Source organism: Cebus imitator, unplaced genomic scaffold (genome assembly GCF_001604975.1).
Source record: "Cebus imitator isolate Cc_AM_T3 unplaced genomic scaffold, Cebus_imitator-1.0 Scaffold6, whole genome shotgun sequence".
Taxonomy (NCBI): domain Eukaryota; kingdom Metazoa; phylum Chordata; class Mammalia; order Primates; family Cebidae; genus Cebus; species Cebus imitator.
Window position 1 is genome coordinate 1,672,630 of NW_016107321.1, and position 15,967 is coordinate 1,688,596.

General features: G+C 35.9%; 1 protein-coding gene across 8 annotated transcripts in view; it reads right to left on the reverse strand.

Annotated features, from left to right (window-relative positions):
- QKI (QKI, KH domain containing RNA binding) overlaps nucleotides 1-15,967 on the reverse strand; it is a 170,586-nt gene that overhangs the window by 103,671 nt on the left and 50,948 nt on the right. For all 8 annotated transcript variants that reach the window (XM_017537893.2, XM_037741717.1, XM_017537905.2 and 5 more), the window contains exon 3: nucleotides 5,092-5,208. In XM_017537893.2, the coding sequence (XP_017393382.1) occupies nucleotides 5,092-5,208 (117 nt within the window). The remainder of the gene's footprint in view (nucleotides 1-5,091; nucleotides 5,209-15,967) is intronic.

The following is a 15,967-nucleotide window of genomic DNA, read 5'->3' on the forward strand; positions in this document are numbered from 1 at the left end:
GAGGCACGAGAACCACTTGAACCCAGAAGGCAGAGATTGCAGTGAGTTGAGATCGTACCATTGCACTCCAGCCTGGGCAGTAGAGCAAGATTCTGCCTTTAAAAAAAAAAAAAAATTATGCTAAATGTACCCTGCCTATGCTCTGTAATTGGAACAACACAGCCTGAATGTCAGCACATCTGTTTACAGAAAGGTTTACTGAGTATTTTAAGCCTACTGTTAAGACTTACTGCTCAGAAAAAGAGATTCCTTTCAAAATATTACTGCTCATTGTCAATGCATCTGGTAACCCAAAACCTCTGGTGGAGATGTTCAAGGAGATGAATGTTGTTTTCATGCCTGCTAACACAACATTCATTCTGTAGCCCATGGATCAAGGAGTAATTTAGACTTTCAAGCCTTATTATTTCAGAAATGTCTTTCGTAAGCCTATAGCTGTCAAAAATAGTGATTCCTCTGATAAATCTGGGCAAAGCATATTGAAAACCTTCTGGAAAGGATCACCATTCTTAATGCCATTAAACACATTCATGATTCACGGACAGAGGTCAAAATATCAACATTAGCATGGGTGTGGAAAAAGCTGATTCCAACCCTTGACTCTGAGGAGCTCAAGAGTATGGTGGTGGAAGAAACTGCAGATGTGGAAACGGCAAGAGAACTAGAATTAGAAGTGGAGCCTGAAGATGTGACTGAATTGCTGCAATCTCATGATAAAAACTAATCAGGAGTTGCTTCTTATGGATGAGCAGAGAAAGGGATTTCTTGAGATGGAATGTATTTGTGGTTAAGATACTGTGAACACTGTTGAAATGACAATAAAAAATTTAGAATATTACATGAACTTAATTTAAAAAGCAACAGCAAGATTTGAGAGGACCGAGTCCAGTATTAAAAACAGTTCTCCTGTGGGTAAAACGCTATCAAAGAGCACTGCATGCTACAGAGACATCTTTTGTGAAAGGAAGAGTAAATCCATAAGGCAAACTTCGTTGTTCTTATTTTAAGCAATTGTCACAGTCACCTCAACCACCGGCAACCACCACCCTGGTCGGCAGCCATCAACATTCAGGCAAGATCTTCTACCAGCAAAAGATACAAACTTGCTGAAGGTTCAGATGATCATTAGCATTTTTTTAGTGATAAAGTATTTTTAAACTAAGGTATATATATTTTTTGAGACAGAGTCTCACTCTGTCGCCAGGCTAGAGTGCAGCTGGCGCAATCTCGGCTCACTGCAGCCTCTGCCTCCTGGGTTCAAGCAATTCTCCTGCCCCAACCTCCCGAGTAGCTGGGATTACAGGCACGCACCACCACATCCAGCAAATTTTTGTATTTTTAGTAGAGATGAGATTTCACCATGTTGGCCAGGATGGTCTCAGTCTCCTGACCTCGTGATCTGCCCACCTCGGCCTCCCAAAGTGCTGGGATTACAGGCATGAGCCACCGCACCCAACCGGTATGTATATTTTTTAGACATAATGCTGTTGCACACTTAACAGCCTACAGTATAGTATAAGCATAACTTTCATATGCTCTAGGAAACTAAAAAAATGTGTGACTAGCTTTATTGCAATATTCCCTTACTGTGGTGGTCTGGAACCTGTTTTGTATCTTTTTGTAAAATGAAGTGACAAATGGGTGGGGTCCCTGGATAGTCATAAGATCAAGGCTGATTGCCAGAGAAACCCCAACCAAGTGAGCAGAGACCTGAAACTTTCAGCCTCATTTCCCAAGCTCTAGGGAAGGCAGACAGGCTGAATGTTGAGTTGATCACCAATGGCCAATGATGTAATCAGTCGTGCCTACATAATGAAACCTCCATTTAAAAACAAAACAAAACAAAAAACAGAAGGACGGGGTTTGGAGAGATTTCAAAAAGCTGAACAAACACATGAAGGTACCTGGAAGGTGGCACACTGCAGAAGGGATGGAAGCTCTGAGCCCCTTCCCACATCTTGCCCTATGTATATTTTCCATGTGTTGTTCATCAGTATTCTTTGTAACATCCTTTATAATAAATGTTTTTCCCTGAGTTCTGTGAACTACTCTAGCAAATTAATTGAACCCGAGGAGGGACTTGCTGGTCAGTCAAAAGCACAGGTCATCACTGGGGCTTGCAGCTAGTATCTGAAGTGGAGACAGTCTTACAGGTCTCAGCCCTCAATCTGTGGTATGTGACATTATCCCCAGTTTTGAAATGAATTAGAGGACATCTAGATGGTGTTTCCTGGAGATTTGTTTGGTTTGTGGGGAGAAACCCTCACATATCTGGTGTCAGAAGTATACTGAATGGTGTGTGAAATGATAGTCAAAGTTTATAATACTCAATATTCAAGTTGTTCTAATATGTCTAAAGTTATCACTCTTAGAAATGGTTCATAATTAGGCCGGGCGCTGTGGCTCACACCTGTTGGCCGAGGTGGGTGGATCACCTGAGGTCAGGAGTTCAAGACGAGCCTGACCATCATGGTGAAACCCCATCTCTAAAAAAATAAGAAAAAAAGAAAAGAAAAGAAAAAAGAAATGGTTCATAATTAACAGCTAGTATACCGCAGACAGAACTCAAACTTCAGTTTCAATTTTCTTTTTTCCAGAGACAGGGTCTAATTCTGTCACCCATGCTGGAGTGCAGTGGCACACAACCATAGCTTACTGCTGTGTCAACTCCTGTGCTCAAGCATCCTCCCACCTCAGTCTACCTAGAAAGCTGGGACTACAGGTGCATGCCACCATACCTGGCTAATTTTTCTAAGTTTTATTGTAGAGATGGGGTCTCACTATGTTGCCCAGGTTGGTCTTCAACTCCTGTGATCCTCCCACCTCAGCCCCCCAAAGTGCTGACATTACAGGTGTGAACCACTGTGCCTAGCCTAGTTTCAAATTTTGACTGCCACATTTTGGCATGTGACTTTTGGCAAATTACTCAACCTCCCTGAGGCTTTGGTCTCTTCATTTAAAAAACAGTAATAATAAAACTTGGCTGGTATAGACAAGACTTTCATAACAATCCAAGAGAATGAAAATTAAAGTGGCATATTAACTTAGTTGCTTAAAACCAGTAGCTTAGTATATTACCATCTTCCCCAAAGCATTAGCAGTACATAGCATTTATAATTTTCTTTATTTACCAAATCTTTTCAGGAAACAAGAGGGAAGGTGCACCTAAGCCTTTCATTTATTACCTGAACTGGTCACTCCTTTCACAAATATCTTTTTAAGTGCCTACACTCTGTGCCAGGTACTCACCAAACGCTAAGGAAACAATACTCCATAAAACAGCCGTAGTAGGCTCTGAGTTTGCCAGTGTAGAGAAGGATTCAGACCAGCACACAACATTCCCATCATAACATTTTTGTTAAAAGTAAAACAGGCAACCAGTAAATTTTTTCTAGCTTTCTTAGTACATATATATATATGACAACTCTGTAGAAAAGCTTAAAGCAAATGGCTTTTCCTTTTGAACCCCTGAAATACATCTCAATGAGCTATCTTTATTCTTTACATCAATACTTCTTTTTGCTTCCATCTCTTTTCATGTTCTTTACCAAATAGCCAAGCATTCCATTCTGACTTTACTTTTATTATAAACACTTATAAGAGTACAACAGTATAACCACACAGTTACAAGCTCTAATCCTAGTTGTCTGTGATTATTTGAAAGAGTGAGCAAGGTGAGTAGAGGGCCATTACTACAGAAATCATAGAAACTCAAAAGAGGGAAAAAGGGGGTTTTGTTAACTAGCTGACAGAATAGCTTAACTGATGAATATATAATATAATCTTTTCATGCAGATTTATATATCTGTCAGTTGCCAAGACTTCACTCATTGTCCATAGGCAGTTAAACTAGTATTACTTAATGCCCACATAATCCTAAGTCCAGACACCAGAACCAAAACTTTATGGTAACATTCTTTTGAAAAGATTATCACTCAGCTGATTCAAACTATGCACAAATTTTCGTAAGATTCTAATAAAACATTTAGGACAACATCTAAAAATGTTCCACGAGAACTCACAGACTCCCATGAAAATATCTTTAAACACAGCTGACAAAGAATAGGTTATAAGACTTTTAAATAATCAATATTAGGAGAATATTCTGCCCAAATTTGGCAACTAAATCACTGACAAGGAGCAAAAATGAGTGAGAGCCAGTCAGCCTATGTAAGGGCTTAAAAGACACAGGGCAGAGGGCTCAGAAAACAAGTTTATCAGTTACCCTGTGGGTTTGGTGTTCATTTCGTTAAGTTCCACAAAGCAATTCAGTGCACATGGTATATAACACAGCTAACCACGGACGATTCCTAGATAGCCCCTTCAAGTTAATGTATTTTAAAAAATAAATAAACAAAAACAAACCTTCCTAAAACACTTTTAATCGTTGGCTATCAAAATCTATTTTTTTTTAATCTGCCAATTTGTACAAGGATAGAAATTCAAAAGTACCCTGCCTCATAGTATTGCTGGATAAAACAAACTACGTAAATAAAATCTTCCTAACAATAATATTCAGATAGTTGGGTCTTTACTAATTAAATCAGCAAAAGAAGAAATGCCAGGAGAAAAACACACACACACACACACACACACACACACACACACACAATATACTTTAAAATGTGTTAAAATCAACACAAAATATTGGTGAAACCCAAAATGTATCTAATATGGCTAGTGATAGCCTTCCTTTTAATAAATTGCTATCTTCTAACACTCCCAGTGATTTGACATACATCCAAAGTTATTTGATGATTCTTAAATCTCATCAAAAGAAATATTTTAGATTTTTCAAACTTTTAGTTATATATGTTTACACACAACACTACAGTCTAATTTCCAAATCAGCAGCTTCCCAAATGTAAATAACAAAGTAAGGTAACATGATGAACTCATATTTTAATTGGCTAAGTAAAAGATAATAATTAACAAGGGAAAATCAGACAACATTTTTAAAAAGTTTAAAAGTTCCTGACATGGAGTATAGTGTTTTAGGCACAAAAAAAATCTGGAAATTTGATTATTAGGAGGATGTAAAAGTATAGTAAGTTATTCACATAATGACTTGGCCCATTTTCAAGGACTTACCTTTTTTTTATCCCTCATTGAGCCTTTGCCTCGGACCATTATTTTACATCCTGTCTCTGCTTCAAGTTGTTTGGCTGTAAGTCCTCTAGGTCCAAGAATTCGCCCAACAAAATTAAACTGGAAAAAAAAAAAAAAAAAAAAAAGTCATCATACATTATTCACTTGTTGGAATTACAGCTCTTAAAATATAAAGTATATCTATATTTACTTACTCAAGTTAAATATCTTTTTAATACTAAGTTGAAATAAAATCTAGAGCCCTTATGAATTTCTTGCTAAGTCTCAGGTCTAATTACAATAGCTCATTGTTTAGCACTACGTTTTCAAATGTATTAACACAAACTATGAATTGGGAACAGTATACAGCTAGAACAGGTAAAACTATCCATCAACATATAACCTAAAACAGAGAATATTAATTAATTTGACAAAATATCAGATGCCAGCCAAGAATACAAGTCCCTTCCACAAAACTCCCAACTGTCTCTTTGTAATGACAGTGTTAAAGAAATTGTTAGCGACTGTCCTTTCTACTGAAATCCTTGGGGGGAAGTCTTCTTTTATTTACCTAAGAAAAGTTACACTTTCTCCAAAGCAACTGTTCAGAGAATTATGTAACTGAAAACCATGGGCAGGCTATGCTAAATGTGTCTTCAAAGTACATATTCCTTTATACCTTTAACTTATAAGAAGCCTAAACTCTGAATATCACTAAAGGGGACAGTGATATCAATAATTATATAAATAAAAAATTGTACAATAAATAAAAAAATTACCATCCCTCAACAGAAACTCCTAGTATTCATATATACAAGTTATTTCTTTAAGGCCAATAGGAAGAATAGGATGAATAGTGAACAGTAAATTTTCCTCATTTGTATGTCATCTGCATAAAAGACCAAAATATAAGTGTTTGCCATCAGTTCCACAAAAATCCATGGGTAGCTTTCATTTATTTATTCAATCAAATAGGTACTGACTCTTATGCATATGGTCTCCTACTTTTTTCTTGCATTTATTCAACTGTTAGTACATCATTACTTAAAAGTAACATGCTAGAAAATCCACTGCCATCAGGGCTAAAGAAGCTGGATACTTCTGCAATCTTCTGTACTCCACTGGCTCTACTTTCGCATTGCCACATTTTAGAAAAGTGATTCTCAAATGAAAGGTGGTAGGCAAAATGCCCACATTGTTTGAAGAAAGTCTCTGAGGGGATTTTCATATAACTTCTTTCACCCTGTGTTGAGACTCACAGACTGATCTATAAGCACTTAATTTAGCTCTTCAGGATCCTAGATTCTGAAATTTGTCCATAATACCTCTTTATGTTCAAATAAAGCCCCTCATCTTTGCCCAGTGCTTCAGTATATAGTAACTTTACCTCTTTACCCTACTAAACCCCCACCATGATCCACTTTAACAAAGTACTTCGAATTTAGAAACTCATCAACTTAAACTTCCCACATCCCCAATTTAAATAAACTCAAGTAGTATACTATGATTATGTGCTTAAACTCTGAAAGCACATAGATTCTAGCTGGTATTCAAGCTTAAATATGAAGACAGTAATAAGGAATCTGAAAACCAGCTGGCTCGGTGGCTGTAATACTAATTCTTTGGGAGGCTGAGGTGGGTGGATCATTTGAGATCAGGCATTCAAGACCAGCCTGGCCAACATGAGGAAACCCCATCTCTACTAAAGCTACAAAAATTAGCCAGGCTTGGTGGTGCATACCTGTAATTCCAGCTACCTGGGTGGCTGAGGCATGAGAATTGTCTGAACCCAGGAGGTGGAAGTTGCAGTGAGCTGAGGTCACGCCACTGCACTCCAGCCTGAACAACAGAGCAAGACTGTGTCCAAAAAAAAAAAAAAGGAATCTGAAAATCAAATCAAATCAGCCTCAATTACAGAATGGAGATAATAGTATCTGATAGAGCTACAGTAATTTGCATCTGCAGATATATATGTGTATAGCACAATACATATACAAGGTCCAGTGAAAAGTCTGCCATAGTAGATAAGAGCCTACCTTTTTTAAAAACACACCTCAGGCTCTTACTCTGAATAAAGCTTGGAATGTCATTTCTAGAAGATATGATCAATAGCAAATTTGTCCTACAGATCTCCAGAGAGACTTGATGTACAGACATTAAGTTTTGCAGAAAACAAGAATAAAAAGGTGGAAATAATACATAAAACAACTGACCATCACTGCCCACAGAACACCAAGAGCCAGGCATCTGACTTGTAGGTAATGGGCTAGTTTTTTTCTCCAGAAAAACTGAACTACTCCAGAGAAAATTCTGTGTTCCATTATATGATTTCCATTTCAAAGACTGGTGCTTTAGGTGGTCACCCCAAATTAAGGTTGGCAGTGGAAGAGCATATCTATTCATGAACACAAGCTCCTAATTTACAATTTTCATTGTTTCACACTGAAACAACGTTCACTACAGATTCAGGAAAGGCTCTATCATTACAGACAGGACAAAATAAGGAAGCAGGACAAGACCGACACTTGAGAAAAAAAGACTGCAGGGCAAAAAAGATGATTTTAAAAAAAGTCTTTAGTATGTAGTACTAAATGATTTTCTAAAATGGTTGTACATATTTTTATCCCCAGCATAGTAGTATATATTTATATAAAAATTTCTTTGGGCCCACTTCCTCTCCAATATTTATTATCAGTGTTTTTATATTTTAACCATTTTAGTCTATGTATTAAATGTTTCCATTAGCATTTCTCTGATTACTAATAAAGCTGAGCATTTTTTCAGGTTTACTGGCCATTTGGATATGCATTTTTTCAAGGACACTTGAAGTTTCCTATATTTTTCCTATTGTGTTATCTTTTCCTTATTGATTTCTACTTTGTGGTTACATAACTGGCAAGTATTTTTTCCATCCTGTGGCTTGTCTTCTCCCCTTTTAACGGATTCTTATGATAACTGAAAGTTTTTTATTTTAATGCAGTTCAAATTTTCAGTATTATCTTCAAGGCTAGTGTTTTCTGCATCCTGTTTAAAAGAAGTCTCTGCCAACCACAAGGTCACCAAGATATCCTCTGGTGTTATCTTTTAGAAGCTTTATTGTTAAGTTTTTCACATTTACATCTACAGTATACCAGGAATTGATGTCTATGGATAATTTTCTTTTTCTCTCACATGAATATCCAAATGTTATTGAAAAGATTGTCCTTTTCCAATTGTTCTGCAGTGACATCACTGTCATAAATACTTACCTATACAATCACCACTCAGCTTCCGGGGAGAGTGGGGGGACTGGTTCCAGGTCCCCACACAAATACCAGAATCCACAGATGCTTAAGTCCCTTATATAAAATGGTGTCATATCTGCACATAACCTATGAACAACCTCCAATATAATTTATATCATCTTCAGATTACTTCAAATATCTAATACAATGTAAATACTATGTAAATCACTGTTATGCTGTATTGCTTAGGAAATAATGATCAAGAAAAAAATTGTATATTTCAGTACAAACACAGCCATTTGAGTTTCTTCCCCTAAATATTTCTTTAATCCAGATTTTATATTCCTTCAGATGTCAATTTTTAAGTTGTGTCCGTTTTGTCTAAATTTTCAAATTTGTTAAAGTATATGTCTAATTTTATTTTTAATACCTGTAAGATCTGAAACGATGTCTCATTTTTTAATTCTTGACTGGCTACCTGTATCTTCCTGTTTCTTGATTAGCCTTTCACAAGTGTTTTTAAAAGAACCTGCTTTTGTTGACTGAGGCAGACTGATTTCAAAAATGGTCACAATTCTTTGCCCCTCACTTTGTCCATGCCATCTGCAAAGGGAATATGTACCTCCTCCCATCTCCTGAATCTAGGCTAGCATTTTGGCTTGCTTTGGCCAACACAATGGAGAGGTAGGAATGATATGCCCACGTGTCAGTCTTCTGTGGTTCTACTCTTATTCTGTTAGAGCCCTTTTCCCACATGTAAACAAGCTTCGACTAACTTGTTGGGGAATGAAACATAGTGAGCCAGTCATCAACAATGCCTGCAACCAGGTAACTCCCAGAAATAGAACCACCTAGCTGACCCTACAGCTGACTGGAAAAAGGACTCAGGAACTCAGTAAGTAGTTTACTTAAGTTTTAAGTTTTTGGAGTAATTTATTATAATGCAGCTATAGCTAGCTAATATATTGAATGATTTCATTTTGTGTTTGTCTTTAATCGATTTCTACTGTTCATTTAATTATTTCCTTCCTTCTACTTCCTTTGTTTAATCTGCTCTTCTTTCTCCAATTCTTTGAAATGAGTATTTTGCCTACTGGTATTCCTTCTTTCCTAACATATACATCTAAAATTTTACATATACCTCTAAACTGGCTTTAGTTGTATCCCACAAAATCAAGGTAACTTGAAATCTACTAAAGATTTAAATATATATTATTCTGATTTCAACATATAATTCCTAGTTATATTTAGTTTTGATTTCTAGCTTCCTACAGTGTAATTGGCAAATGTATTATGTATAATAGCCATCCTTTAATATTTGTTCAGGCTTGCTTTTCAGCATAGTATATAGTCAATTTTTGTAAGTATTCCATAAGTGCTTAAAAAGAATGCAAAGTCAGGTGTGATTAAATTTTACCTGTTTTTCCTTTAACTTCTATTTTTGCTGTATTTGTTTAAAGGCTATTATAACCAACCCTTAAACAGAGATCTGAACTATGTGGGTCTGCTTATACACAGATTTTCTTTCCATAAATATTACACCAAGTATGACACCCCTCCCACCTTCATCACCTCTTCTGCCTCTGCCACCCATGAGATAGAAGACCCAACCATCTTCCTCAGCCTATTCAATGTAAAGACCACCAAGATGAAGACCTTTATGGTGATCTACTTTCACTTAATGAATAAATATATATTTTTCTTTCTTATGACTTCTTAAAAACGTTTTTCCTATGGCTTATTTTATTCTAAGAATAGAGTGTGACATACAAAGTGTGTTGGCAGACTGGGATTTATATTATTGGTAAGGCTTCCAGTCAACAGTAAGCTATCAGTGGTTAATTTCGGAGGTAGTTAAAAGTTGTACGTGGATTTCTGACTGTAAAGGGGGTCAGTGCCTCTTACCCCTATGTTGTTGAAGGACCAACTGTGTATCTTTCTGTCATTGTGACGTGGCCTTCTTTATCTCTAGTGATGTCTTTTGCCATTAAGCTTACATTGATACTAATAAATATACAATTTTTTATTAACTTTTCATGTCTTTTCTTGATACCATTACTTTCAAACTTTTGTTATTCTTATATTTAAAACAGGACTCCTATAAAAATCATAAAAATGATTCTTCATTGAACTTAAAAATGTTTTATTTTTAAAGGGCACCTTAAAGATTCTTTATATACTGTCTCTACCGGATTCCACTGTTACTAATAGAAGTGTACTGAGCTTTCCCATTACTCCTTTGAAAGTGATCTTTTTCTCTTCTAGCTGCTTTAAGATTTCCTCATCATTAATTTTCAGTAGTTTTACTATGATATGCCAAGGTGTGGTTTCCTTTATCATGTTTATCAGTAAGTATGATAAATATAAAGAAAACCACAGTTTCATATATCTGTGACTTTATTTCTTTCTTTGGTTTTATAGCTCTGAAACATGCTTTCTTCAAACTTGCTTCTGTCCCATTCCATTCCTCTTCTTCTAATACAATTACATATATTAAATTTTCTCACTATATTCCTTTTACTTTTCACACTCCCGTCTACTTTTTTCCATCTCCCTGCATCTCAACACTGAGCTATGTTCCAAGTTCACCAATTCTCTCTTCAAATGCTTCTAATCTTTGTTAAACAAACCTGTTGTATTAATAGTAGTCGGTAAATAATTTTCTGGTTTTTCTTTTATAGCTTCCAATTCTCTTCCTTTTCTTCTGTCTCCTCCCACACTGAAAACTTACAGCTTTTATAAAAGTCTGCGTCTGAAATTCTAAAATCTACAGTCTCATTGTATTTGTTTCTATTGTTTTTCAGATTGTTTCTTCAGATTTTTGTTAATGTCATCTTATCTCCTTGTGTGCTTGCTTATTTTCTAGTGTGTGCCAGACAATACACTTATTTATAAACGGCTTATAAAAATAAGGCCAAAGACAATGATATCCTCCTCCAGAGAAGATACGTATCAGCTTCTGCCAGGCATCTACTATTACTAGCAACCCAGGATCAATGCAATTTCATTTACTGAGATAGACAATTTTGAGCTGAGATTCAGTCTCCGTGAGGACCTGCAACCTCCTGGTTCATTCTTACTCCTAAAGTACATACCCATCTGGGTCCCTATCCCCAAGCAAAGACTAGGTTGGGCATGGCAAGGGAGGTTCACAGAGACAAATTATATAGACTCTAAACCCAGTCCCCCAAAGCTCAGTTTTTCTTTCATCTGCCCTCTCCAGATTCTGCAAACATACTCAACAGAAAAAGAGATCCCCCAAAACAATATCCTTGTCATCTCACCTCCTGAAGATCCTGAACTAGTAATTCTTCACAATCCTGCTGGGTCTCTGATGTGTTCAGCTGTTTTCTTCCTATTTTATCCTATTTTACTAGAATTGCTCAGCTAGTCTGCATTACCTTGTCAGTCCTTAACAAACACACGTCTACTGGCACTTTTTGAGCAGTTGCTTTTTAATCTAAAGAGGTCTAGAACTGACATAAGGTAGTATGGTGTAACAATGTGTTGAAATGAGGATCTGAAGGAAAGAAAAAAACAGAAAATCTATCAACATGCCTGGCCTCATGTTCATCTCCAATAAGCTCTTCCTACTTTACTTTTCTACATCACCACTTAACCAGTTTATATATATCACAGATTACATTAAGTTTCACTTCCCTGCTCCTCCAAAGAACCTGGACAACCTTCACATCCTATTACTCACCCACTTTGTTTTTCAGTAAAATAGAGAACAGCCTTTCATTTTCAAATTCAATTCAATAAAACATTTATTTAGGGCTTATTATGTGGCAAGGAGTGAAGTAAATGTGAAGGACTGAAAATAAAGAAACTCTGCTCTCAAGAAGTCTGTGAAAATGTCTCTACTATATTTGTTACCTTGGCTATTTCTTTAGATAAGTAACCTTGCCAGCTACTCTTCAGTAATACTCGTACTCTATACAGATCTTTTTGCAAATTGTCACATACTTGATACGCATTACATAGTTCACATATGGCCCAAAAATGTCTGGAAAATGCATTAGGAGACACTTGAGTACAAATAACTAATATGTAATTGGTTTTGACCCATACCCTTTGTGAAACCACCTGTCCTACACTTTGTGACCACCTACAGAGCCCTGTTTGGCGTACCCTACCCTTTTCATGTGTTAAACCTCCTTGGCTGGAACCACATCAAGATACATAGAAAAGGGCTTCTACCACAGCTAATTAATCCTCATACTTATTATTTACTAAGTTAAAAATGTTTGTAAAACAGTTAAAATCACAGCATTAAATCTGTGACACAAAATTTTACTAACCTTAAAAATGAAACAATCACTATTGCCCCAAGAACCCACAAACAGAAACTGTCAAGGTCATCCTTCTCAAAATGTTTTAAGTACAGAATGGGAAAAAAAAAACTAATCATAGCAGCTGCTTTGTCTACTGCAACCAATTTCCAAGTTAATATCGTTTGCCTTGCATTAAAATTCATTCTGTGTTGATTTATCACACCAGTTCTGCAGCTTCATTCAATTAAAACAATGTCACAACACTTTCAAAGAAAATCATTTCAACAGCTTGAGCTAAGTGCAACTTTAAAGGCCAAAAGAAGTAAGAGAAAAAGGCGAAAAAAAGATATTCATTAACCCTACTGCTTAAATACAGACCTTCTCTGTGGCTCACCAATTATATTTCCGCCAAGTGGCATGTGAATTTACAAAGAAGAGGTTTAACAACAATTATGTCTAATGCTATTCATTGCTGCTCACTTCACTTTAAATGGAAATGATAGATTTTTCCCAATGACAAAATGTAAAGCATTACAGAAAACCCTTCCATTAACCTTTTTTAAATTTTATAATTAAAGATAACCTCCTGTAACACATTATCAAAATAGATAAGTAATAAAAAATGGATTTCTGAAAGCATATCAAATGAAACACTTCTAAGACTTATAAAGTATAATCTCTGTCTAAAATTTGGGGGGAGGGGGAGACCAAGATTTCATTTAAAAATGTACTTTTTTGGATTGCTTTTTGCACAAGAGATTGATAAATCTGTTTTTAAATATTGTGTCTAGTTATTTCTAGGGTGATTTTACAAGATGCCTTACAAATCTTCCATTGTTTCATATAAACAACATAGTGGGTATGAAACACATACATTCAGAGAAGCACACGCATATGTGTATTTGTTAAAGTCTTTCACTTAGCAAAAGACAAAAAACGGACCACATCCAATCTAGTCAACATTAGTGGGCCTATCTTATACAAGTATATGAGAGAAGAATGTGACTATTAGCAACACAACTGTTTTTAATTAAAAATACAGAATGAATACGGATGCTCCTCAACTTACAATAGAGTTAAGTCACGATAAACCCACCATTAAGTTTAAAGTTCAATTTTAAATGTATGATTTTTTCAACTCCAGTGGTGTTATCTGGAGATGGCCCCATCGTAAATTGAGAAGCATACTGAATACATATCACTTTTAAACCTGTAAACAATCCTAAGTCAGGCCATTTTAAGTTGGGGACTACATATCAAAATATCTGTGTTTTGGGGTAAAACAAGCATCGTATGCCTTGCTACCTTCGCATTAATTCTTATAAATTAGTAAGTGGCCAAATATATCTCCTGGAGAAATAGCTAATTTATGAGAAATAATTAACATTACAGGAACCATTTGGCAAAACTTTTCACATATTAGGCCTTTATAAACATTTTGGTTCGGGGCATGCATGGCACATGTTACGTACAAGTACTGTTTAAGAAAAGGCTTCTTACAAGGCTGTGTAAAAACAAATAAAAATTTAAAACTGCATGTTTCCCTGCTGAAATAGAATGTAGAAATAATAATTGTTTTGTTTTTTATTACTTTGTCCTTTGGGATTTATCCTGGGAACAGCCCGTCAGGTTTATTATTTGAGAAATTTCTAAGCTGTGTGAGTTCCGGTGCTGCATATAACTTAAGAGTTCAGTGACTGAATCCCTCCCTCCAGCTTTACTGAAATATAATGAACAAGGTTTAACTTGTGATGATTTAATATAGGTATACATTGTGAAATAGTTACCACAATCAAGCTAATTAACATATCTATCACTCCACACAGCTACTGCATGCGTGTATAAGTATGGTGAGAATACTCAGTCATGCTAAGCACCTTTTCATAAGCCTTTTGGAAATTTGTATAATTCTTCTGAAAAAAATGTCTACTCAAGTTATTTGCCTATTTTTAAAGCAGGTTATTTGAATTTTTTGCTGTTTCATTGTTTTGAGCTGAGTTGTTAATATTCTATCTTTTTGGATATTAAACACTTACCAGATACAAGGTTTGCAGGTATTTCCTTCCATTCTATAAGCTGCCTTTTCATTTTGTTAACTGTTTCTTTGCTGTGCACAAACAAGTTTCTTTGCCGTGCAGGACTACTTGATATAGTCCCGTTTATTTATTTTTGCTTTTGTTGCTTGTGTTTTTTGGGTGTAATATCTACAAAAATCATAACCAAAACCAAACACTCTTTTAATTCAGTGTTTTTTCCTACATGTTTTGCCATTTCAGGGAATTCATTTAAGTCTCTAATCCACTCTTGACTGTATTTTTATGTATGGTGTAAGATAAAGGTCCACTTTCATCTTTGGAATGTGAATATCCAGTTTTCCCAGCACCAATTATTGAAGAAACGATTCGTTCTCCATTGTGTAGTCCTGGTACCCTTGTCAAAGGTTAGTTGACCCTATGTTCTTAAGTTTACTTCTGAGATTCTGTTCTATTTTATTGGTCTATGTGTCTGTTTTTATGCCAGTAGCAAATTGTTTTGATTAATATAATTTGAAATCAGGAACCGCAATGCCTTCAGCTTTGTTCTTTCTCAAGATGGTTTTGGCTATTAGATGTTTTTCATAGTTCCACATGAATTTTAGGGTTGTTTTTTCCTATTTCTATGAAAAATGCCACTGGAATTTGGATAGGAATTGTACTGAATCTATAGATTGCTTTGGGAAGTATGGAAATTTTAACAATAGTCTTCTAATCCATGAACATAGAATATTTTTCCATTTATTTGCATCTTTAATTTCTTTGATTAATGTTACAGTTTTCAGGGAGCAGATATCTTTTACCTCCTTGATGTTATTTCTAACTATATTTTTCTTTCTGATGTGACTGTAAATGAAATTGCCTCTTAATTCTTTTTTTTTTTCTGAGACGGAGTTTTACTCTTGTCGCCCAGGCTGGAGTGCAGTGGCACAACCTCAAGAGGCTCACTGCAACCTCCCCATCTCGGGTCAAGCAATTCTCCTGCCTCAGCCTTCCAAATATCTGGGACTACAGGCACGCAACACCATGCCTGGCTGATTTTTCTGGTGTTTTTAGTAGAGACGGGAGTTTCACCATGTTGGCCAGGCTGGTCTGCAACCCCTGATCTTAGGTGGTCCGCCCACCTTGGCCTCCCAAAGTACAGGTGTGAGCCACCACACCTAGCCTCTTAATTTTTTGAATAGTTCAAGTGTATAGACAGAAAACTGATTTTTGCATCCCAGAACTTTACTGAATGAACAGATTTTTTGATAGAGTCGGGTTTTTCTATATGCAAGATTATGCCATTGCAAACGGAGATAATTTTACTTCTTCCTTTATGATTTAGATGTCCTTTTCTTTTCTT